Source organism: Periplaneta americana, chromosome 15 (assembly GCF_040183065.1).
Source record: "Periplaneta americana isolate PAMFEO1 chromosome 15, P.americana_PAMFEO1_priV1, whole genome shotgun sequence".
NCBI classification, from domain to species: Eukaryota; Metazoa; Arthropoda; class Insecta; order Blattodea; family Blattidae; genus Periplaneta; species Periplaneta americana.
The window spans coordinates 170,541,896-170,566,350 of record NC_091131.1 but is presented as its reverse complement, the minus strand read 5'-3'; the positions used below and the strand labels follow the sequence as shown (position 1 = coordinate 170,566,350).

Below are 24,455 nucleotides of genomic sequence, written 5' to 3'. Positions count from 1 at the left end.
ATTATTTCATGAAGACTGCTCTTCGGAATGTTCATCGTCGCTTCAATTTCACGGACTTCAATTCTTCAAACGTCCCTTATCAAACCTTCGACAATAGCACACTTGTCCTGGCCTGCCCCTCTGTTGCTCTGGACCATCATTCAGTTTCATTTGATCATCTTGAAATTTGTTGCAAACACACACGTACTTACTTCTTTTCAACATAAAATGTCTTGCCCATAAAAGTCACTAACCTGCGATGATATTATAAATTTGTGTATAGATAGAGAGCAGCTGCTATGGTGAAAAATTTTCAGGGGCAGCAAATTTTTAAATAACAAAACTACGTCTTAAGTTGGAAGGCCACTATTATTCGTTTCTTAATATATGTTGAATTAACGTGATATCTAGACTATAAGAAGAGTTTCTAATAGTCGACTATGGAAACTTGTGTTTTTCGACAATTTTCAGTGCAAATAACACCTATTATTCATTTGTAGCACTACATGAACAGTGTGTAGTTATTCAATTATCTACAAAAATAAAATGTAGATGTGGGAATTTTCAGATAATTTTAAGATAACTGTAATTTGCAGATAACTGTGTTTATAAATGATAGTGGCAGCTGTTCTTTTGTACACTTGGGACAGTGGATAGTTGAACACTCACACTAGGTCACATGTGGGAGAGATCAGACTGCGGCATGTTTACATCTTTCAGCTCTCCACTGCGCCAAGTGCTCAGGAGAGCACACCTTCTCATGGCTGAGAAGATAAAAAAATTATTTGCGCACAAACATAACTCAGAACTACCTCAACTCACTAGCTATCATCTCCATAGAGGACAACATTTTGGAGAAAATGAGCTTGTCCAAATTCATTGATCAGTTTGCTCAGCAGAAGGCAAGGCAAAAGAATTCACAGGGTTTGACACAGAATATGTCTTTCCCCGCAATGGGTATGGGAACCTGTTCCAGTATCCATGGCGAAACAAAAAATGACAGAATTTAAAATGCTTCCTCTAACAAGACTATCTGCCACAGCCAAATGCTAATGTTATTAGTAGTTAGGCCACGCAGCAATGTAACTTGTGTGATCACAACCAATGTTGCCATCTTCCCTTGTTACGAGCATGAGAGCACAAAAGTTGTGTGTAAAATTAACAGTGCCACACAGTCTATCTCAACACTGAGGGCAGCTACAGATGTGTGCAACCACTGGTTTGATTTGTAATTGCGAGTTCTGCAATATTAAAGTGATAATAGACATGTGCGATACACTTTGAGGGAACTACAGTGAAAAATTTGTTGTGAACTGGGACTACTTTCAGAATGTTTCCTTATATGAAGTGAAAATATATTGTTGTTCAAATGCCTAGATGTTTGGCAATGAAGCCATTAGTCCTTTTGCACTCCAATACTTTTGAGGTACAGAATCTTCTTGTATTGCACAACATACAAAAGGGAGAGTGAAGCGAAAATACGTTGCTGCTTTACATTCATTACTTCTGTTATCGTATCTTCCATTAGAAAACCGACACGAAAATAAAACATTCAAACCAACACAACTGAGGTGGATAGAAGCAAAGTGACATTTAAAAAAAAATGATTTACGTGCCTCCAGGGTAAACTAAAGCATTTAAAATTTCAGTGGTAAAGGGATGTCTTTTATCCACATTGCACATTAACATTTAAAATTAAAACTTCACAGAATTTACTAAAGCTTAGTAACTTTTAATCACATTTCTAGAAAATAACGTAAGTGCACTTATACACCTTTGCTTCTGATGCCTCAATTGTAATTTCTTTCCAGATAATGGGCGACATATTCTGTGTGCTAGCACAACCCTGCCAACACAGTGGAGAAATTTTTTATTTCAACTTTTATCGAGGATGAAAGTGGAGGGGCAAATGTTAAGGAAAAAGGGGCAGGATATTTTTGGGTTCCTACAGGTAACAGAATTGTAAATTCGCCACTAATTGTCACTCTGATTTTATCATTCTGCTTGCTAAATCTGGTAACTTCAAACTTGAAACACTTTTCAGCCATATTTACATGTAAAATTCAGACTAGTGGCTGGAAGACAACATTCGCGTGGTTATTACCCCACTTGCTGGTAAATGCACAGGTAATTTATACCTTTTATATTGAATCAACTTTAAAGACTCATTTCTATGCATGAACAGTGGAGGCCAATGCCAAAAACAATTTTCTCTGCTGTACAAATACTGTGTTGTAGACTGGGTACTGCACTTACTCAGACAAGAAAAAAATACATAAATAATATTCCTGTGGAGTAACGGTTAGCCTTCTTGGCGATGAAACGAGCGGGCCTGGGTTCAAATTCTGGTTGGGACAAGTTACCTGGTTGGGATTTTTTCCTGAGGTTTTTCCTCAACCACTCGAAGCCGAACTGCTGGGTAACTTTCGACGTTGAACCTCGGACTCATTTTGCCTTCATTAGTATCATTTCACTAATCATCTTAACAGTTTACAGGTCGACAAGGAGGACATGGCGGATGTGGTCCAGGATCTGCCTATAGGAGGCATCTGTCTGCGGGAGCTGCACATATCCAGTGAAGCTACAGGGACTTATAAGTGGACTGTGGGCAACCGGGGTAGTGTAGCACCCCTGGATAGATGGCACCTTGGTAAGTCGTGGAATCGACTGCTACATGTTCCTCTGGTTAAGGATGTAACACATTCAAGCACATGAATTGCGAACAGATGCCATCGATCTGAGGAGACCGCAGGATAACATCACAGGAAGGCGGAGGATCAGTCTCCAGTCAGGACTGGATGCTGTGGATGAATCGATATGATGAACCATGCAGTGAATCACACGTTTGAAAAGCGATCCTTAATGGATTCAACAATCATTCCAACATAAGGAGGCTGCTCAGTAAGCCCAAGGCTGTGGTGCTTGCCCGCGGGCCCTCTTTCGAGGAAAAAAAAAAGTAATATTCCTAGCATATAAAAACATCATTCTGCCAATGATATGAAAAATCGGAGCAAGGTTCATAATTCAAAATAACACAGCACAATTCTATCTACACTGACTGGCCAAAAAAGTGGATCACTTAATTTTTTTTAAGAACTACAATTTTATAGCTTATGCTTTATTTTTACTGCATCCTGAAAAAGGCATATTGTAAATTGAAGTAAATATGTATCCTGTGCACTTCAATTCCATCATCAAAATGTTTTTGTTATTTATTTTTAAGTTCGAAAGTGTTGTAATTTATGCAAAATTTCAAATAATGCATTTCATTAAGTTAGAGGCAATGGCTCACATTATAACATATGGTTATGCCACTGTGCGCGCACCTTGTGTGTTGCAAGCTCTAGTGGTGATGACGTTCTCCATTCATAATGCGATGCTGACCACATTTCCTGATGGTTGAAAGCCCACTTCTCCAACAATGCTGCCTACGTTTCGTTCAGGGTGTGGAAGCTGCAATGTCGGACACTTTGGTCGAGCTTATCCCACAAGTGTTCAATAGGATCTAAGTCTTGATTGCGTGCTGACCAGTCCAGAGTTGGTATCCTGATGTCATGTAGTGAGGAGCATGGGAGTGGACACTGTCATGCATAAGAATGAAATTTTCGCCAGCGAAGAGAACAAAGGGGATTACATGGTCTATTAACACATCCATGAGCATTCAGAGTGCCTCCAACGATGAAAACAAGCTCTATTTGGGCCTCAAACTGATATTGCCCCATACCATGATTGAGCCGCATACAAGCGTCGTTCTTTCGGGGAAGTTGCAAGGCGAATATCACTTCCCACACTTCCTCCATATTCTCTCTTTATCATCAGCTCATCAGAAGCAAAATCGCGATTCATTCATGAACAGAATCATTGACCACTGGTTCATAGTCTAGTTCCAGTAAACAGTAATCATGCTGCCTGGTGTTGGAGGTGGGCCGTGGAGAAATTGCTGCTCTTCTTGAGCAGCATAGTAAAGCATTGAATAGAGTTAGCTCATGTTTATATTTTAATCTCACTTTTAGTCTCATATCATTACATCGTTCATAATATTGTTCACATGTGATGACTTGCAAAAAAAAAATATATATATACATCCATGATAGTATAAGCATATTTTGAATGTTGACATTTGGGGTATCCACAACTGAACATTATAAAACTAATTCATATAATTTTTAATAGGTTTTATCCCCATATGATAGTAAACATGTATTGTATGTGTAGATTGTGTAGATAACACTGAGAGTATTGATATTGTAAAATGACAGATTGTATCTGATGATGTTGACATGCTCAACGAAAACGTTCATACATCACACAACTTATTATGTAAAGGTTAACACCTAACAAAATATATAAAGTAGCAAAGTCAACGACTGAAAAAATAAATTTCTGACATAGCTCTTCTTGAGGTCAAATTGGCTTCCCAGAGTCTTTGTCTAACATTATTCTCAATCACAATGACGATGATTTCTGGCCTAGATCACAGTCGTGCGGAGTTGTGCAAGACCCAGAGAATCAGTAACTGTTATCCCTGGTGGACGTAAACCTACTACAGCCTGATTCCAGTCGTCTATGGTAAGTACCCAGTTCACAGAATCACCACAGGGCACGTTGAAAGACACACCGATGGCATTAGCTTCAAAACGAATGATTCATCTACCCAAACCAAAGCAACATATCCAGCAAAGTCTTTTCGAATAAGAGGCATCCTAACTTATCAAATTCGAAACAGTAACTAAAGAAAAATATTGACTTATGACAGAAAATGTGCCTGACACACAATGATAATTCATCAATAGGGGTTACTGCACCAATGTTTTATTGCTGGTCTGTGTTGTAAAACCATGAAGCACCAGTCTGGTAGAAAGTAGCTCATACCGAGACATCTTATCATCATATTCATTTCCAAAAATGTTGAATGCATCTTTTCTTACTCATAAAACATATTCAATTTAATAACACTCTCTCTAAATTGGTGGTTTATTAACGATGAATCGGTTTTTACAAAGTGATCCACTTTTTTTGCCGGTCAGTGTATAAAACAGTGGACACTCAATCTGTAATACAACAGACTTCAAATAATGTTGTATCCAGTTCCTGAAATCGAAATGAGAAACAACATTCAGCCCTATTAATAAAATACCAGACAAGTGTTCAGTCCTTCAATTGAATGCCTGTCCACAGCAATAAGTTAGTAGCTCGGGTTCGTTACAAGTTTACTCATTTTAGCCTCAGATTGGAGTTGGAGAAATGTTGTAAGACTTACACATTCTGATAATTTGGCTTACCTCGAAGATGCAGTGAATCAAACTGTACGGAGTGGCACCATAATGAGCTTTGTCCAGAACCCCACATAAAAGCTCACCATCTCGAATTGTGACCTCTGCTTCTGACATTGTTTTCGGATCAGTAAACGGGGTTCCTCCAGCTCTCCATGATCGAGGTCTCTTAACTGCCCATGCCTATCGTGAAATGAAAGTACAAAGATAATCTTTAATGGGGGAAAACTAATTATTCATATATTAAGCAATTTGTTTCTAATATCTTAAAAAACACCCTCTGATTTAGGTCCTAGCTGATATGTACTTCTATTATCAGGCAGTACATCTCACGTGACGATATGTGTCAGAGAAAGAACAATTTGTTTATATGAATCTGAAGTCTGATTAGTGTAATATGTATCTAGTCAGCGATGTATGCAATGGAAGGGAAAAGGAACTGACCCCATTATCTCCTGGCTTAGTTACCTCATGAGTGATGCTTTATTGGTGTCACTTGTGAGGTTCAAACCTGTCTTTGGGCAGCTGACTAAACAATAACATCTTAAAAACTCGTATACAAACTATTTATTTTTTTACTTCTGTATTTTATTACTTAAAATTACTGTTTGTACAATATTAACATTTAAATAATTTATTAAACATGGTTTACGTTTCAAAATTACATCAGCAGGAAGTTATATCTGCTCGCATAATTTGGGTCCCTGCATACTTTGCACACCTTAATTTTTTACAGATTATTTTGTTTTTGCTGTGCACTGATATTAAGTACGGTATGAGTTTTACTTTGTGTAAACATCGATTTTACTGTTTTTAATAGGTAGTTTGCCAGTTGCATCAAGTGTGCATCAATCAATTATCAATTGATTACCTACAGTGATCTAATTAATTATAGACTATTGAATTGATCATAGTTTATACATTACATTCACTATAATTACAATTAATTTCATTATTGCTAGACCAAGATTATGAAAACTTCTTATTGTTACAAAATTGAAATGACAGAACTTACCATATTCTCATACACTAGAATAAAAAAATTGAGATCAAGGCCTCCGAAAAAAAAAAAAACGCGGATTTCAAAACATAATCAAGAGAATATGAAATTCATATAAGAGAAATATGTAATCAGTGGTTTACTATTGTACGAAATGGAAATATAAAAATTGGACATTTATCCTTCAAAGAGGTGGAAAAATTCAAATATCTTGGAGCAACAGTAACAAATATAAATGACACTCGGGAGGAAATTAAACGCAGAATAAATATGGGAAATGCGTGTTATTATTCCGTTGAGAAGCTTTTATCATCCAGTCTGCTGTCAAAAATCTGAAAGTTAGAATTTATAAAACAGTTATATTACCGGTTGTTCTGTATGGTTGTGAAACTTGGACTCTCACTCTGAGAGAGGAACATAGGTTAAGGGTGTTTGAGAATAAGGTGCTTAGGAAAATATTTGGGGCTAAGCGGGATGAAGTTACAGGAGAATGGAGAAAGTTACACAATACAGAACTGCACGCATTGTATTCTTCACCTGACATAATTAGGAACTTAAAATCCAGACGTTTGAGATGGGCAGGACATGTAGCACGTATGGGCGAATCCAGAAATGCATATAGAGTGTTAGTTGGGAGACCGGAGGGAAAAAGACCTTTAGGGAGGCCGAGACGTAGATGGGAGGATAATATTAAAATGGATTTGAGGGAGGTGGGGTATGATTATAGAGACTGGATTAATCTTGCACAGGATAGGGACCGATGGCGGGCTTATGTGAGGGCGGCAATGAACCTTCGGGTTCCTTAAAAGCCATTTGTAAGTAAGTAAGTGGTTTACTAGTTACCGTACCATTGGCTCCAAACTATATGGATTTGATTACGATTGAGTTTAGTGGATTTATAGGCAAGATGGAGAGTATAATTATAGCGCATGAATAAAGGCGAATTTCTTTGCCCAGGCTCACTGGTAATACATTTAAACTCTTGGTTGGTGACAGATAACATGTCGCATTGGAGAGCACTCTACTAGAAAATAAGAACATATGAATTCATAATCTTGCTGTGTAACGATTCTCTCGAATATACTACTTCGAGATCCTCAATTGAAAAAAAGTCAATCATATATAAACCAATCAACCATGAGAGAAGTATTGCCTATCAAAATCGTTTTCATAACAAAGACTCTATGAAGGAAAACGTAAGTATACAGAATTCACAGACTTACAGGAGACCTCAGTATGCGGAATTGGTAAGGTAATTTGACATACAAAACAAGCCAGGGGATTCGAAAAGTAATGGCAACACTACATTTATTTAGGTTTTTTTGACATTACACACTTCAAATACAGTCTCCTGCAGGGGCGAATGCTAGTCACGAAAGTTAGGCTTGCTCTTTTATTCATAGAGGAAGATCGGAGGATATAATAATTCATACTTACTTACAAATGGCTTTTAAGGAACCCGAAGGTTCATTGCCGCCCTCACATAAGCCCGCCATCGGTCCCTATCCTGTGCAAGATTAAGCCAGTCTCTATCATCATACCCCACCTCCCTCAAATCCATTTTAATATTATCCTCCCATCTACGTCTCGGCCTCCCTAAAGGTCTTTTTCCCTCCGGTCTCCCAACTAACACTCTATATGCATTTCTGGATTCGCCCATACGTGCTACATGCCCTGCCCATCTCAAACGTCTGGATTTCAAGTTCCTAATTATGTCAGGTGAAGAATACAATGCGTGCAGTTCTGTGTTGTGTAACTTTCTCCATTCTCCTGTAACTTCATCCCGCTTAGCCCCAAATATTTTCCTAAGCACCTTATTCTCAAACACCCTTAACCTATGTTCCTCTCTCAGAGTGAGAGTGCAAGTTTCACAGCCATATAGAAGAACCGGTAATATAACTGTTTTATAAATTCTAACTTTCAGATTTTTGGACAGGAGACTGGATGATAAGAGCTTCTTAACCGAATAATAACACGCATTTCCCATATTTATTCTGCGTTTAATTTCCTCCCGAGTGTCATTTATATTTGTTACTGTTGCTCCAAGATATTTGAATTTTTCCACCTCTTCGAAGGATAAATCTCCAATATTTATACTTCCATTTCGTACAATATTCCCGTCACGAGACATAATCATATACTTTGTCTTTTCGGGATTTACTTCCAAACCGATCGCTTTACTTGCTTCAAGTAAAATTTCCGTGTTTTCCCTAACCGTTTGTGTATTTTCTCCTAACATATTCACGTCATCTGCATAGACAAGAAGCTGATGTAACCCGTTCAATTCCAAACCCTGCCTGTTATCCTGAACTTTCCTAATGGCATATTCTAAAGTGAAGTTAAAAAGTAAAGGTGATAGTGCATCTCCCTGCTTTAGCCCGCAGTGAATTGGAAAAGGATCAGATAGAAACTGACCTATACGGACTCTGCTGTATGTTTCACTGAGACACATTTTAATTAATCGAACTAGTTTCTTGGGAATACCAAATTCAATAAGAATATCATATAATACTTCCCTCTTAACCGAGTCATATGCCTTTTTGAAATCTATGAATAACTGATGTACTGTACCCTTATACTCCCATTTTTTCTCCATTATCTGCCGAATACAAAAAATCTGATCAATAGTCGATCTATTACGCCGAAAACCGCACTGATGATCCCCAATAATTTCATCTACGTACGGAGTTATCTCCTCAAAAGAATATTGGACAAAATTTTGTACGACGTCAACAAAAGTGATATTCCTCGAAAGTTACCACAGTTGGTTTTGTCCCCCTTTTTAAAAATAGGTACAATTATGGACTCCTTCCATTGTTCTGGTACAATTTCCTTTTCCCAAATAGCAAGTACAAGTTTATAAATTTCGCTATATAATGCACTTCCACCCTCTTGTATTAATTCTGCTGGAATTTGATCGATACCTGGAGACTTGTACTTTTTCAGATTTTCTATCGCAATTTCGACTTCTGAAAGTGTGGGTTCGGGTATAAATGGCTCAGCAGTTTGTATTTCAATATCGTCCCGATCATTTCTATTTGGCCTATGTACATTTAGTAGTTGCGTAAAATAGTTTTTCCATCTGTTTAGGATTGATGGAGAGTCTGCAAGCAAGTCACCATTCTCATCCTTGATCACGTTTACCCTTGGCTGATATCCGTTCTTAAATTCCTTTATACCCTTATATAAATCTCGAATGTTTTTATTCTTACTATTTGTTTCTACCTCATTCAGTTTTTCCTTCAAGTAACCTCTCTTTTTATTCCTAAGTGTACGACTTGCTTCCCGTCTGTCATTGAAATAATTATCTCTCTTCTCCTCAACTGGATCCTGTAAGAATTTCAATTTTGCCTGTTTCCTTCTTTCTACTACCATGCAACAATCTTCATCAAACCACGGTTTCTTTTTCTTAGTTTCATAATAACCTATGCTCTGCTCAGCTGCAATTTTGATACTATCTCTGATATTTTCCCACAGGCTATTAACATCTAATTCTTTCTCAACTTCGTCGGAACTTTCTAAAGTGGCAAACCTATTCGAAATTTCGACCTGATAATTTTGCTTAGCTTCCTCGTCCTTTAATTTCAAAATATTGAATTTAGTAATATTAACTTGTTGCTCTACTCGCTTGACTACTGATAATCTTTCTCTTAATTCTCCAATCACCAAATAATGGTCAGAATTACAGTCTGCACCCCTGAAAGTTGGAATATCTACTATACTAGTATGTCTCCGTTTATCTATCACGATGTGATCTATTTGGTTGCGTGTCAATCCATCTGGAGAAGTCCAAGTATATTTATGTATATCCTTATGGGGGAATGTTGTACTTTTGACAATTAAATTTTTCGATGTGGCAAAGTTGACTAATCTAACTCTATTGTCACTACTAATTGCGTGTAGGCTCTCTTTTCCAATAGTTGGTCTAAAAATATCCTCCCGTCCTACTTTAGCATTGAAATCCCCCAATAAAATTTTCATATAATATCTAGGGAACTGATCAAAAGTATGTTCCAATTCCTCATAGAAGCTATCCTTTATATAGTCGTCTTTCTCTTCTGTAGGGGCGTGAGCATTTATAACTATGATGTCGCACCATCTACCCTTAAGTACTAAATATGATAACCTGTCACTGATAAATTCGACCTTTTTTACTGCTGATTTTATTCTTTTATGTACAAAGAATCCTGTTCCTAATTGGTGATTATTGTTTCCTTCCAAATAATACAACAAGTAATCTCCTATTTGTGATATGCCATTCCCATCTAACCTAACCTCTTGTACTCCCACAAAGTCTATTCTATATCTAGCTAGTTCTTTTGCTACTAATGTTACCCCTCCTGTTCTATAAAGACTAGTTACGTTCCAAGTGCCAAATCTCAAAACCTTATTCCTTTGCTGTGGTCGTGCCAGAGAATCAGTCCTATTCCGAGGCTTACTGTAGGAATTCGTAACAAGCTGTTTTTTACGATGATGGGTTGTTAGCCCTTCGCCCAACCCCCAAGCTGGAGGACCACCCCTTATTGGCTGTCCACGACTGCTTATTCAATATATTCGCAGCTACCCTCCATATCTGGAGGCCGTCTCCTCTATCCGCAACCTGAGGACGCGCCATGCCGTGGTGATAGGGACCCACCATACATGGGGATATAATAATTATTTATGTCGGTCTGATTATTTTTATTAATTATGGATATAATAATTCATAATTAATAAAAATAATCAGACTGACATAAATAATTTATTTTATAATTATGAAATCATTATGAGTCATGGATCATATTCGCTTATGAGATGTAGAAGTTCGATATGATATAACAAACATGGCCAACAAAACAGTTTATTTAGTTTCTTCGACCCTGCCAACCAATGCACATTGTTGTATTGAGCTGCACTGAACGAGCACACATATTCTCTATAATGTCTGTCTTCTCTTGAACAGTCCTTCGGGAAAATGGATTTAATAATAAGGTTTCAATAACACACAATTCCGAACTCATTGCAATACTTCAAATTAATGTTTAAGAATTAATAATACATGCAGCAGCTAACACATGCACTCCGCTCATACAATTACATTGCAATTGCAAATCACAGCACAAACCGCTGTCAATACTGCTCTGTGTAACGTTAAAAGTCGTTGGTGTAGCTCTCGGATCAGAGCTTCAAACAACACATAACAGGAGCATGTGAGCCTAGGACGGACCAAGGAGGAAGGCACTTGCACGCGCATCATATTCTCGCTATTTCTACGTCTTTCCTGTAGCTCCGAGAAACGAGCAAGCGTTGCGATACTTGCAGTGTGCAACCTGCGGATGGTATTACGCCTATACAGTATTCCAAAAATCAAAATAAATTTTAATGTAAGTAATCCCATTTTGAGAAATACACATTCTACGAAAATATTGGGCTTGCGCAGCAAGCATAGCATGCCTGAGAAATCGCCCCTGGTCCCCTGCCATGTTGCCAAATCTTTGAAAGACGATGGATTTCATCTGCAGCATCATTTTGTGGAGCTTCTCTCTCACTGATCGATCTAAAGCTCTTCGGATGTCAACTCTTGATTGAAAGCGAATGCCTCGCTTCCACCCAACTTGCAATAGTTCAGTGTGGTTGGACTTCTCTCCCACAAACTTCTTGTAATGCCATAAAGCACTGAGTTGCATTTTTCCCTCTTGCAACTTATATTTTTATGATACATCTTTGTTCATACCCACTGAACATTTTAGGGCGGTATTACTTAATACAAATCAGAAACAGTCCCTGTATTCACAAAATATGGTTACTTATAGACTTTTAATATTTCACATTTATGCAACCATCACTCCTCTATAATGCACTAAAAATTTCGATGCTCACTGCTAGGAGTGCTGATTTACAGTATTGTTGTCATTACTTATTGAATGCCCTAGTATGTTTCTTTCATGTATATCTATAATATAAAACTACTTCAATTATTTTACACTTTAGATTTAAATATTATACATATATTGGTGGCATGGTGTGAATATTATTACATGGTATTACTGGTGGACATTAACCAATACAATTTAACCCCTAAGTACGATATTACTATAATTTTATTTAGTTACTGTGACATTACAGACTACTTGTATTGAAGTTCGATTCGACGATTTTTCTGTAAGAAGAGATCTATGATAGGATCATTCAACATTGGCCCTTTCTTCGTGTTCAAGAAAAGAGATATTTCTACTGACATCAAGTATAGCCCATAGTCTATTCTTCCCTTAGGTATTTCATTGGTAAGTATCTATGTACATGCAGCAGAGCACATGCCGAACCTCCTGCAGGATGGCAGTATCAACAATTAGAACAGAAGATCAATGTAAATGAAGACTGGCCTGCTGCTGTAATGTATGAAAATTTAAAATCATGAATTCACGAAGCTGATAAAAAGCCTCTGGAGCAGGGAGTGAGAAGTAAAATAAATCTAATTGGATGACATGGAAAATTCTAGAGGCAACAGAAATGTAACAATGAACCTATACCTCAAAATCTGGAGCTGATCTGGGCTGTTTTTTTTTTTTTAAGTAGGTTATTTTACGACGCTTTATCAACATCTAACGTTATTTAGCGTCTGAATGAGATGAAGGTGATAATGCCGGTGAAATGAGTCCGGGGTCCAGCACCGAAAGTTACCCAGCATTTGCTCATATTGGGCCGAGGGAAAACCCCGGAAAAAACCTCAACCAGGTAACTTGCCCCGAGCGGGAATCGAACCCGGGCCACCTGGTTTCGCAGCCAGACGCGCTGACCGTTACTCCACAGGTGTGGACTCTGGGCTGTTGCAGCAAGTGTAATAATTACTAAGGAATGGTAAAAACAAAGCCTTCAGGAAAAGTATGTTACAAGGCAGAACATACTGTGGGATTTGGAAAACCAAGACATGCCTGCAAAACAGTTACAAGAATCTGTGTCCCCAAGTCCTAACACCGAAAAGCAGAATTAAATAGGAAACCATTGCTCAGTGATCCAAAAAAAAAAAAAACGAAAAAAGCAGCAAAAATCAGAGAGGCAAAATTATTTACAAAAATCACTTCAAAACGATTTTTTTTTAAAGAAATGAAGAGTACTGCATGTTTTATAATCATTATAAACCATTTCATACTAGTGTATCACAGACTACAAGTCCTGTAAATTACAGGCTAGTACCGCATTTTATTAATTTCATATTATTATCTATATATTAGTATACATTATTTTCATATTGCATGTTGCAATCCATTAACATACAGAGATTGCTTTTGGGTGGCTTAAACATTCCTTGCTATTTGAATAGATCAGTTTTCTCCGCTTCTGCATTTTCTTCTTCCTCATCATCCTCCTCCTCTGAAGATGGAAGTTCTGTTGCTATTCTAGTAGATTCTGGTGCAGTCATAAGATTAACGACATCAGTAGAGAGTGATCCCATAATTTTCCTTGGAAAATGTCTGATAGAAGACATAAGGGGTCGGATGTTAGCAGAAGCCTTCGAAAAACATTCTGATTTGTAGCAGTTCTGGAAATTTTTCTGAAGTGATGTTCTTTGTATGATTTTATATTTTTGTTTGTTGCGTCTTGAGCTTCATTTATCATCTGATCAATTGGAAGAAGGGCAGCAGAAATGGCCGCTGATCCATGTACAAGCACCTTGTGCAATAATGTAGTACCAGGGGTACTTCTCTACAAAAATGCGCGCAGTTTGTACAACACATTCTTCATAATCTCCCTCATTGATGTCACAGCCACATGGCAGGTTCTAAAATTTGTGGAAAATCTTTCAATTGGGCACACAACAACCTGTGCAGCTCGATCTACACCGAGCTGTGTTCCCTCGTGACCCCAGACTTCAGGTTGGTCCACAAGTAAGCCTAGTTCAACTCTTAATCCAACCTTTATGTGGGTTTTTCCCGTTTTCTACATTATTTTTGTCTCCTTGCCATCTTATTTGCCACTTCCTAACATCAAGACGACAAATTAAGAATAGATTACATTTAAAAAGTCTAATCCGCGCATTAAGTGTAGGCAGGCTGAATAAGAGCAGGTTGGCAGTTTTTGTTTTCATTTTCACCTATTTTTCCTAGTTATTCATTTGTCAAGGGTTGGCTCCACAGATGTAACCTGATTCTGTCAAAGAGGTATCGCTTATAGCACTGCAGGCCTTATCACTGATCATCATCATAACAAGAATGTGTCTGAAGGTACGGTCACACGTCGCTGCTTTTGTAGAGGTGCAGTACAAAAAACAGCGCAATTCTCATACTGCGATGTGTGAACAACGGTGCAACCCGAAGAGTAGCGGCTGCCGAACCTGCTGCTCGTTACTTTTTCATGCTGCACGCAGCTTAAAAGTAGCGACGTGTGAACAGGGTTCTCAGGGTTACAGCCGCAGCATTTTTGATATCGGTTTTGTTGAAACTTTTGCAGCAGTTGCAACCAGTGTTGCCACCCAAATGTGCCAATGATACTTCTATTATTTGGATATATTTTAATGTTAAATGTGATGAAAATAAATGATTTGTAACAGTTATTAAATGCACAACACAGTCTGAGTATATTTGCTGATGACATAATTAATTTTTTTCTTATTTTTCATAGCGTAGTTTCAAACAAGAGGGTTGCCAACATTGATTATGTGAATATGTTGGTTCTCATTTAAGTATATAGGCGTTTTTTAATAGCTTTATAGTAAAAATAATGCTAATTTCTGAATACTAGTTAGGACAGAAAAGCAAATAATAGATAAGCAAGCTATCGCATGAGTTTCATAATCCAAAACTCTAATGTGAACATACTCACAAAATGTATATTGAAAAAGTCAACATGGATATGGAAAGCTGCAGCTAGACTGCGGCTGAAAAAGTAGCGCCTTATGTGTGAACAGACTCGCAACCTTCAGTTGCAACTTTTGCAGCGCTTGGGTTGCGCAGCATGAAAAGTAGCGTGCAGCGTGCTACTTTTGGCTTACGTGTGAACACGACACGCAACTTTTGCAGCTGCAGTACAAAAGTTGCACAGCAAAAGTAGCCTTAATATGGAGCTCTTGCCCTGTATTTTTAGTAACTATTGTTGACTATAGTGTAGATATCTGGTTTTCTACCTAGGCCATTTCTTCTTCTAATGACAAATCAGTTGTTTCCTTTTTCTACTGCCATTCGATTATCCCCTTATTGTCTACCTGGTGCCACATCATTATTTTAGTGCAAGTTTTTCTTTCTTCCTCGATCGCTTATTGACGTCATCCTTGCTTGCCGCTGCAGCTGTGCTGGTCGCTGGCCTCTCTTCCTGGTCGCTGTAATTCACGGACTGTTTCATTCCATTGCTTGCTATTCTTTCCTGTGTGATGACCTCTCCACCTTCTAATTTTCCAAATAGTTCTCCCATCGTATATTTTACTACAATGCTCCTTATCTCCTCTTTCGGGTCTCTTTCTTTCATCTCATCAACATTTGTCCCTATCTCTGCATGGTTAAAATTTTCCAAACAGAATTCTACACCAAACATCTTCCTATTTATCTTTAAGTTATATGCTATCTTATATTTTAGTTTTTTGAATGAAGCTGCAATTTTGTGTGTTAGTATTGTGCAGCATATTAAAACAATATGAATCTACAAACACACAATAGCACATCCACAACATATACTTAATACGCAATTACAATTCAACAAACAGACATTATTTGATCTAATAACACACAAAATACAAACAACCCCCATCGTCATACGAACCACAAACGACAGTGAACACTAAAAAGCAAGACCAGCTAAAGTCTCAGACATGACAGTACCACAGTCTACTAAGTACAGTCGCGAAGCTTGAGGTGATTTTTTGCAAATCTCGCGATAAAGCGCTCCAAGCGGTTAGCAACTAGAAACAATAGACTGTCCACGGTCGACTTTGGATTTAGAGTGGACTGAGTCGTATTTCCATCGAGTGCTAGGTCGTTGCGTATTTCGCATCGATGCTCCTGAAGAAAAATCCTAACATCTATTTCTTATTTTACTTCTAGATGCAAAAAGTGGTTAATAAACAGCAGGAGGAAGATCTAATGACAAAGAATGAAGCATATCTTTATAATAATATAAAGTTTTGCTCTCTTCATTTCGAAAACACACAATTTATGAATGAAAACAAAAATAAATTAATCTGGAACGCTGTTCCAACTTTATTTGATGTTTCAAATAAACCTGCAGCTGAGAAACAAAAGCTTTGCACTAATTCTACGTCTGTATCAGCTGATTCCTTGAATAATTCTGTGGTGTTTGGGTAAAGGGAGATAAGTCATAAAAATGAGTTCGGAGATAAATGAAAATTAAACTTGGAACCCTTATTACAAAAATTTTTCTACACAAATGAAACACATCAACTGCTAGTATTCTTTGATTTTTGCACACTCACTTGTGTAATGTAACTTGTGTGTTCATCTGGGCAAACAAAAGTCCACCTGGACAAAAAAATAACTTATACACCTTTACCCGAACACCACAGAATTGTACATTTTCAGACAACTTAGGCCTACTTTTTTTTTCAAAGGATATGTTTTTAATTATAGCTGTTAATTTTATTGTTATTTTTATTTGTTACTTTACTAGAGACGTAGAAAAAGTAAGTCTGTTAGAATAAAATTTATTGATCACGTTTTATTTCCAATTCTGGTGTGATTATTATTGCTTAACCTCAACTACGTAAGCCTACACTACAAGTACCGGTACACATAAGTTACTCCATTAATTCATATTTCCATTATTATTGTTATTATATTATTGTTGTAAAGGGAAATGCAAATTAATATTTATTGGTTTCATAGTTCATTATCGCTATAATCTCGAATGAGTGAAGCGATTATAGTAAATTTCAGTTCGTTTTGCACAAACAAAAATAATATTAACCTATTTCTTGCAGGTATCGAGTTTATGGTGGAATTTAATATACTTCATTAAAATAATAAATTAACTTTATCCATTTAATATTTCAATAATGGAAGGAAGATGTTAATTTTTCCAAAAGAACACAACAACGAAAGTGTAACATTTTGTCATCTGCTATACTAAAAGCCAGGTTATGAACCAGCTAAACCGGAAGCAACGTTCTGTTGGTCTCTTTCTGAGCTCTGTTGCCACATAGTGGGGCGAGATTCAAAGCGTGTTCAGAGTTTGTCACCGATACGTTTAAAATAACTACTGTATATAGTTCTCGATAACACTATCTACAATATTAGTAATTAAAATTACTGTTTTTAAGAAAGCACGAGCTAATGACGCTGCTACGAAATGCAATTCGTAATGCACGTGGTACTGCAAATGAACTGGCTACACTGTCTGCGTGATTCTGTTGCCAGATTTTCGTTAGCAGACGACATTTTCACGCGCGGTCCAATGAAAAGCTCCGTTCTCGTTCTCGTTCTCGTTCTCCCCTCCACCCCCACACTCAACGTGTCATCATTGCACAGGCTACCCCTCTAATCCGCACTTTCCTCTCGCCCATCCAACTACTTCCTGTTTCGTCGGTTCATAACCTGGCTTTTAGTATAGGAGAGATCTGTGATGATGAGGCGATAGTAGCAATCCTAGTGGTGGGCAACTACCCATGTTTGCATTTTTACTACATATTGAGCTTCGCGACTGTATATAGTAGACTGTGACAGTACCATCTGTCAATAAGATATATTATTAAAGTTTTAAGTTTTAATGAAGTTTTATATTTTATAATAAGTGTTAAAGTGAACATCAGAGACAAGCAAAAACTATATCCGATGGAAATGGATGGATTGCAAAGGAGTTGCCTAGTTTTTGCATTACAATGAATTTGAAATTATGTAATAAGAGAAAAAATGAACAAAAAAGAAACAGTAGCTGAATGATTGGGAGGTAAAGCACTGCAGTAGTATCAAAGGATGCCAGAAGAGAAACGGCCAACGCAGATCTTGTCATGTCACAGCAAGGATGCAGGAAAGACAAAGGCCTGCATCAGCTGAAGAGAAGGAATTGCCAAGGCAATACGGGAATGTAATCTTGATGAGGCCAATGGAGTGACAGAAGCCTCTGATGTCAAGCAATAAAAGGCAAACCCTGGCAACCAGGGACAAGTACAGTAACCACTAGAACATGATGGTGCACTGAGCACTTACAATGGATAGTATACGTACCTGGTCCGAGACTTTTGATGAGGAAGTGAGAGTCAGTGGGTGCTGCCCCTTAGGCACATTGTTTATAATTATTGTAGAAATTATTTGTTTCCCAGACCAAAGAGGAGCTGGTTTCAATATGGCTGGTGACAACAGCTTGATCTCGCCCTTCTGATGCCCCAGTCCCTGGAAGACAAGCTGCTGGTACTCTTCTCTGCAACACAGATTCAATGTTTGTAATGTACATTCCACCTGCTAGTCTGTAGGCTATAATGGTATTAATGTTGAACTTCTGAAATAATAACATCAAAAATAAATACAATAAAACTTGTTTAAAGCAGGGGGGGGGGGGGATTATTTTCCGCATTATACAAAATTTAAACACGTAACTATCTACTGCATTGTATCTCAAGGAGTCACGCCAGACAACACTCTAGCAGTAAGTTTAACTGTTCTTAGGTTTACATTTGATCTTTTGTGAAAATTACAACTGCCAAGCACTAATTTATATTACATGAACATTTTATCAATATGAGAATTAAACAGTATTCCACCATTAGCAAGAGAAATTGTGCATTGTAGAATGAAAGAAATTAGACCTTTACGAATATAGATTAAAAAATGAAAACAATGACATTTTAAGGAAGCAAAACTCCATGTAAGATAGAAAATAACATTACAGAGCATGCATCAAATGTTCATCATCTGGTTTTTAATATATCACAGCACCTCAAACAAGATGTTAATATGGAATTAATTATACATCAAAGAATATGTGGAACATATGAAGAATATATAAACACATTTTGAAAAGCACAAATGAGAATGTTATACCTATGCTGACTTGTGTGAGCTGCAACAAACACAAAGAAAGGAAAAAGCTAATTAGGTGATAGAATAGGCCTATAACGCTTTTATATAAACAAAACAAACAGAATTGCGTATTTTCCATTTACTTGAGTGTATATTAATAAACAGAAACAAGACTGGTACACACATATTTTTAAAATGTCAACAGAGAGATACACCAAAATATTACTAGATTTCAAACTCATATGATACTGGCACCTTCTGGCCACATGGAAATTGAATTCGGTTGAAATAGGATACAGGCTTAAACCTCTCTTGAAGGAAGAAACAGGCTTAAAGCTATGAATTATATGCACTGATAACATCCTAGTCAAAATAAGTTCAGGACAGTTTGACATCTTGAACAGTGGCGAAGCATGCATGACCATGCAATTGTTTTAATTTCTCTCAAGAAAGTTGGCGTGATTAAACATTATTCCTTATATTATTACTATTATTATTATTACAAAGCATAAAGTTCCATTCTTTAACTTTCAAAATGCAATTCTGTAGATTTACCAGTATATTTATATTTGATATCTAGCTGCTGTTAATTTAGGCACTACGGGCCGTATTCATAGACATTTTTAGCGCGGGTTTCCGGTGGATGATCAGCATTTTTCGTATTCATAAATCAGTGTTAGCGATAGGATATGATTTGAATTCTGTACAAGTAAAAAGTGGATAGCCGGGGCTAGCTTAGTACGCTCGTAGCGCGTGCTGCGAAATGTCTATGAATAGCACCCTACTAGTCTGTCCTGAGAAAATAGGCTATAATTTGCTTTTCCTCAAAGTTCATATGTTGGAAAGGTTTTAATTTATGTTTTCCAATGTAACAACACCTTGTCACAGTCACCTATGTTGACATTAAATAAAACGACAAAATACAACTTTATCTTCTCCATGATCTGAACGAAACTTGAGCACTTGAAGTGTCACGAAATCATGCTACACTGAAAGTAAATTGTAAAAGGTGCGGATCTTTGAATGGTGAATAAACTATGTCCATTTGCTATTATACTGAAAAATATCACTGCCAGAATAACATATGGTCAAGCAGCAGAAAACTGTGTGTCAGTCCATCACTGTCGTATAGCATGCAGACTTACACTCTGCCTTTATGGCATCCGAAGTGACAGGTGTTTCACCCTAACACATTCTTTCTCTGCTCAGCGCTTGTATGAGATCTGTGAACAGTAATACACCCTGAGGCTTCAGAAGGCATTTTGGTCGAATGCTGCATATAGGCCATATAAATTGCATGCAGTCTAACCTGGTTAGATTTAAAGTGAATACAGCATTATTTAATATTTGTGCGGAAAATAAAACAAAAAAAATAAAATAAAATAATAATAATAATAATAATAATAATAACAATTCGACTTATAGGTATTGTGTTTTAAAAAATAATAGGGCATGCTCTGAATATTTGCCACTGATCTTGAAATGAAAAAGAGAAAAGTGATATGTTTCACACTGACTCTAGGGAATTATTAGTTTACTCACTTTACAAAAAATCGTCCTCTAATAGACAGCAGTACTCCTGCCACAATATGGTCTTGAATCAAGCCACTCAATGGTGTTCCATCTTTTGGAACCAGGTACTGATTATTTACACTCACTGAAAATGAAATAAAATTCAGAAATGGAAGCCAAATATATCTATTTACGGGCAGAATTTCCTAAAACTATGGGATGAAAGAGCAGGTGCAATTCAAGCAAAATTTTAAGAACATAATTTCTTACAACCAGGGTCAGATTATTTACTGCGCACAAACTTTGCTTTTTTAATCTTTCAATTGACCATTACAAAATATACTAAACATGTTTCCTTGATTCATTCAAGGACATGCTACAGAGTCAATGGCATAGTTTGGTTGGTACCCACTTGAGAACTAAATCAACGAGTACTCTTGTCTGGTGTCATCTGCAGAATTTTCAGTTTGTGTATCGGTATACACAAGGATGTGTACTAATGAGATCTTAAACACTCTTACTCTTTCCTACAGTAAATCTTTAAGTTATCATGGTGATACATGTTACCAAGAGTTGAGACTGAAGCATAATAATAGAACTGGATACAGAATTTTGTCTTTATTCGTCATTATTTATGAACAATTAAATCTCCAATATAAGTTAATCTATAAAATGGGACCAACAACTCTACTGTCTTAATCAATGGAAGTAACTTACGTTTTGCAATTTTATCCACTTAAAAAACTACTATATATGGGTTTGAACTCAGAATACATAGGTCCAAAGGTAATTCTGGTAACAAGAAAAGTGTTAAAATACATTTTATGATCAATTTCAATGAATACTTAGGTAATTAAATATAGAAAGTTTTAAAAAAATTTAATGTCACATACAGACACAAGTAATGTAATGCATAACACGTAATATAAAATGAATTTGTACGGATGTTGCATTGGCACACAGAGAATGTTATTGCAAATTACTGTCAGTTCAAGCAAACATGCCAAATATACAAGTATTCAAGTATGTGACATGGCAGTGAACAGTTTAATAGCTCCCTATGGATATAAAAAAATCAAAACTTGCGAATATTTAGGGCCAAATTAAAGAGGTACCTAATTTCTCACACCTTCTATTCTGTAGATGAATTCATGACATTCAACAATGCTGAACATATATTTTTATCTTGTATTAAGTATCGATACTAACCCCTTGAGTTGTATTACGATAATGTAAAACCCTTCTGTATATATAAGGGCACTCGAAACATAATGGCAACATAGTTAGTGTTTCTCCCTAAATCTATTTAGGTTGCTTTTGGCATTACACACTACAAAATATAGACCCTTGCCAGTCAACAGTACATTGAAAAACCCTTGGAAGATGATGGATTCCATCTGCAGCATCATTTCTGGATCTCTTTTTCACTGATCAATCTAAAGCTGTTCGGATGCCAACTTTTGAGTGAAAGCAAATGCCTCGCTTCCACCCACTTTGCAACAGTTCGGTATGGTAGGACTTTTCTCCCACAAGTTTCTGAGTTGCATTTTTTCTTCTTGCAACTTGTATTTTTATGATGCATCTTTGTTCATACCTTACTGAACATTTTTAGGGCGTTATTACTTAATACAAATCAGAAACAGTCCCTGTATTCACAAAATATGGTTACTTACAGACTTTTAATATTCCACATTTATGCAACAATCGCTCCTTTATTACATACTAAAAGATTCCAATGCTCACCGCTAGGAGTGCTGATTTACAGTATTGTTGCCATTACTTACTGAATGCCCTAGTATTTCAACTAGACTTTCGCTATGGAATAAGTACTATTACGATTTTTCTTTCGACATATTCCATATTCTAGCTGTGAAGCGATGGAATGTAAAAAATACAATACAATTGTAACTATGCACCTGACAGCTTTGTGTAATGTAGACAGTGAGAAATCCGACGTTGTCACAATGACCACCATACAACAGCAGAAGAGTCCTTTGCACAATTCTGATGCCTTACTATGTAAGATGCTATTGCCTTTATGCAAAGGATTCTAGTCTGTGAGTCATCACTCTCTGAACAACATCTTTTTTTTTTTTTTCAGGATTTCACAGCAGTGCATGTCATAGTAACAACATGAAGCAACTGACAACACAGCAGTTGATAGAGTACACTACATTCCTATTAGTGGAGAAGGCTACTGTGCAGTGTTCAATTTTTTCAGCTTGGGTATATTTTCGTGTTGATGTACTTATTCACGAAGTCTGAATGTACATATTATAACATTATTATATTCCTTTATTTGTATTCAGTTCTAGGTTATACTGTGCTACATTTTTTATTCATTTCGTATTATTACTGCTTCTTGATATATCAACGCTTTCGAAGTCGCACAAGTCGATGATTTTCAATATCAGTTCAATGTTCGATGTCGAAACAGCTGTGATTATCACGTGGAATGTCAGATAGTTATGATTTTTTTTGCCTAAAATTTTTTCCTGGCATATAATACTTAGCCTGGATTTTTAAAACCAAGAATTATGGAAAAAAGTGCGTCTAATACACGAGGAAATATAGTAGTGGCTCTAATAGTCAAATTTTTGGCTATGGAAGATTCATATTATTTATTACAAATAATAAATAAAGTGTTTCGAAAAATTATCTGATTGTTTTCTTTTAAAATTAAATGCCAAATATACTTCTGGAATAATAACAAATATGTTTAATCTGTGTGATGATTAATGAGTCTAGTGAAGAATGGGAAGCTATTGATTGATATGAATCAAGTGAGGGGATGATAGAGGAAAGAAGAAGGAAAGAAAGGGAGAGGAATCCAGAGCTGGGATAATAGGAGAATGAGCTGAGGTGAATAAGTAGAGTGTAATGGAGTGCAAGTCCAAGTGTAAGTTACGAAAGGGATTGCGATGAAGAGAACAAAGAAGAAGTCGAGAACATAAGAGAGAAGAAGAGCGGAGATGATCCAAGTCCAGCGACCATAGGAGATACTGATAGGGTACTAAAGATGTATGAAAAACTAGAGGAAACTTGTAAAAACAGTTCAACGAACATAAGATAGTTAAAGAAACAGGGATGTGTGAAGTGTAGCAAGTGAACTAGAGGAGAAATCTGACATAGTCTGAGGTATTGATGCCATCAAAAATGTGATGATTAGATCAATTAGTGTAACTGAAGTGGATCTGAGAATAAGATAGAGGAATAAGTAGTGAAGTGTTAAGGAGAAAATGAATAGAATAAACAGTGAGAAGAAAAGTAATGAAGGTAGTGAGGCTAATACGAGTTATGAAAAAATAATACTGAGTGTTTCATGTAACTGAGAGAGGAAGAATATGGAAAGTGGAGGAGGTAGAAAGTGAGCAAAAGTAGTGAGAGCAAACGGAAAAAGTTATCCAATAAAGGGAAAAAAAATGATTAATTTCGAGGGAAAAATTGTTCAGGGCCGGGTATCGAACCTGGGACCTTTGGTTAAATGTACCAATGCTCTACCAACTGAGCTACCAGAAACTCTACCAGAAACCGATCCAACTTTTCCCTCTATATATCCACAAACTTCAAAGTGGGCTGACAACCTCGAAATTATTGAAATCAACTTTACAGGGAGTTAGCTTGATTTGCATAATACACGTCACTGTTCATTAACAGAAAGCCACAATTTAAGTCACACAGAGTTAGTGTGCACTCAATGTTGGTTGCTTGACGGTTGTCAGCCCACTTTGAGGTCTGTGGATATAGAGGGAA

General features: G+C 36.8%; 1 protein-coding gene across 2 annotated transcripts in view; it reads right to left on the bottom strand.

The window, feature by feature from the left end:
• The window catches only part of LOC138715531 (DNA-directed RNA polymerase I subunit RPA1-like), a 53,613-nt gene that overhangs the window by 2,360 nt on the left and 26,798 nt on the right, over window positions 1–24,455 (bottom strand). For both annotated transcript variants that reach the window (XM_069848573.1, XM_069848572.1), the window contains exons 7-9: window positions 20,733–20,847; window positions 18,399–18,591; window positions 5,262–5,435 (exon numbers count right to left, since the gene is read on the bottom strand). In XM_069848573.1, coding sequence (XP_069704674.1) covers window positions 5,262–5,435; window positions 18,399–18,591; window positions 20,733–20,847 — 482 coding nt within the window. The remainder of the gene's footprint in view (window positions 1–5,261; window positions 5,436–18,398; window positions 18,592–20,732; window positions 20,848–24,455) is intronic.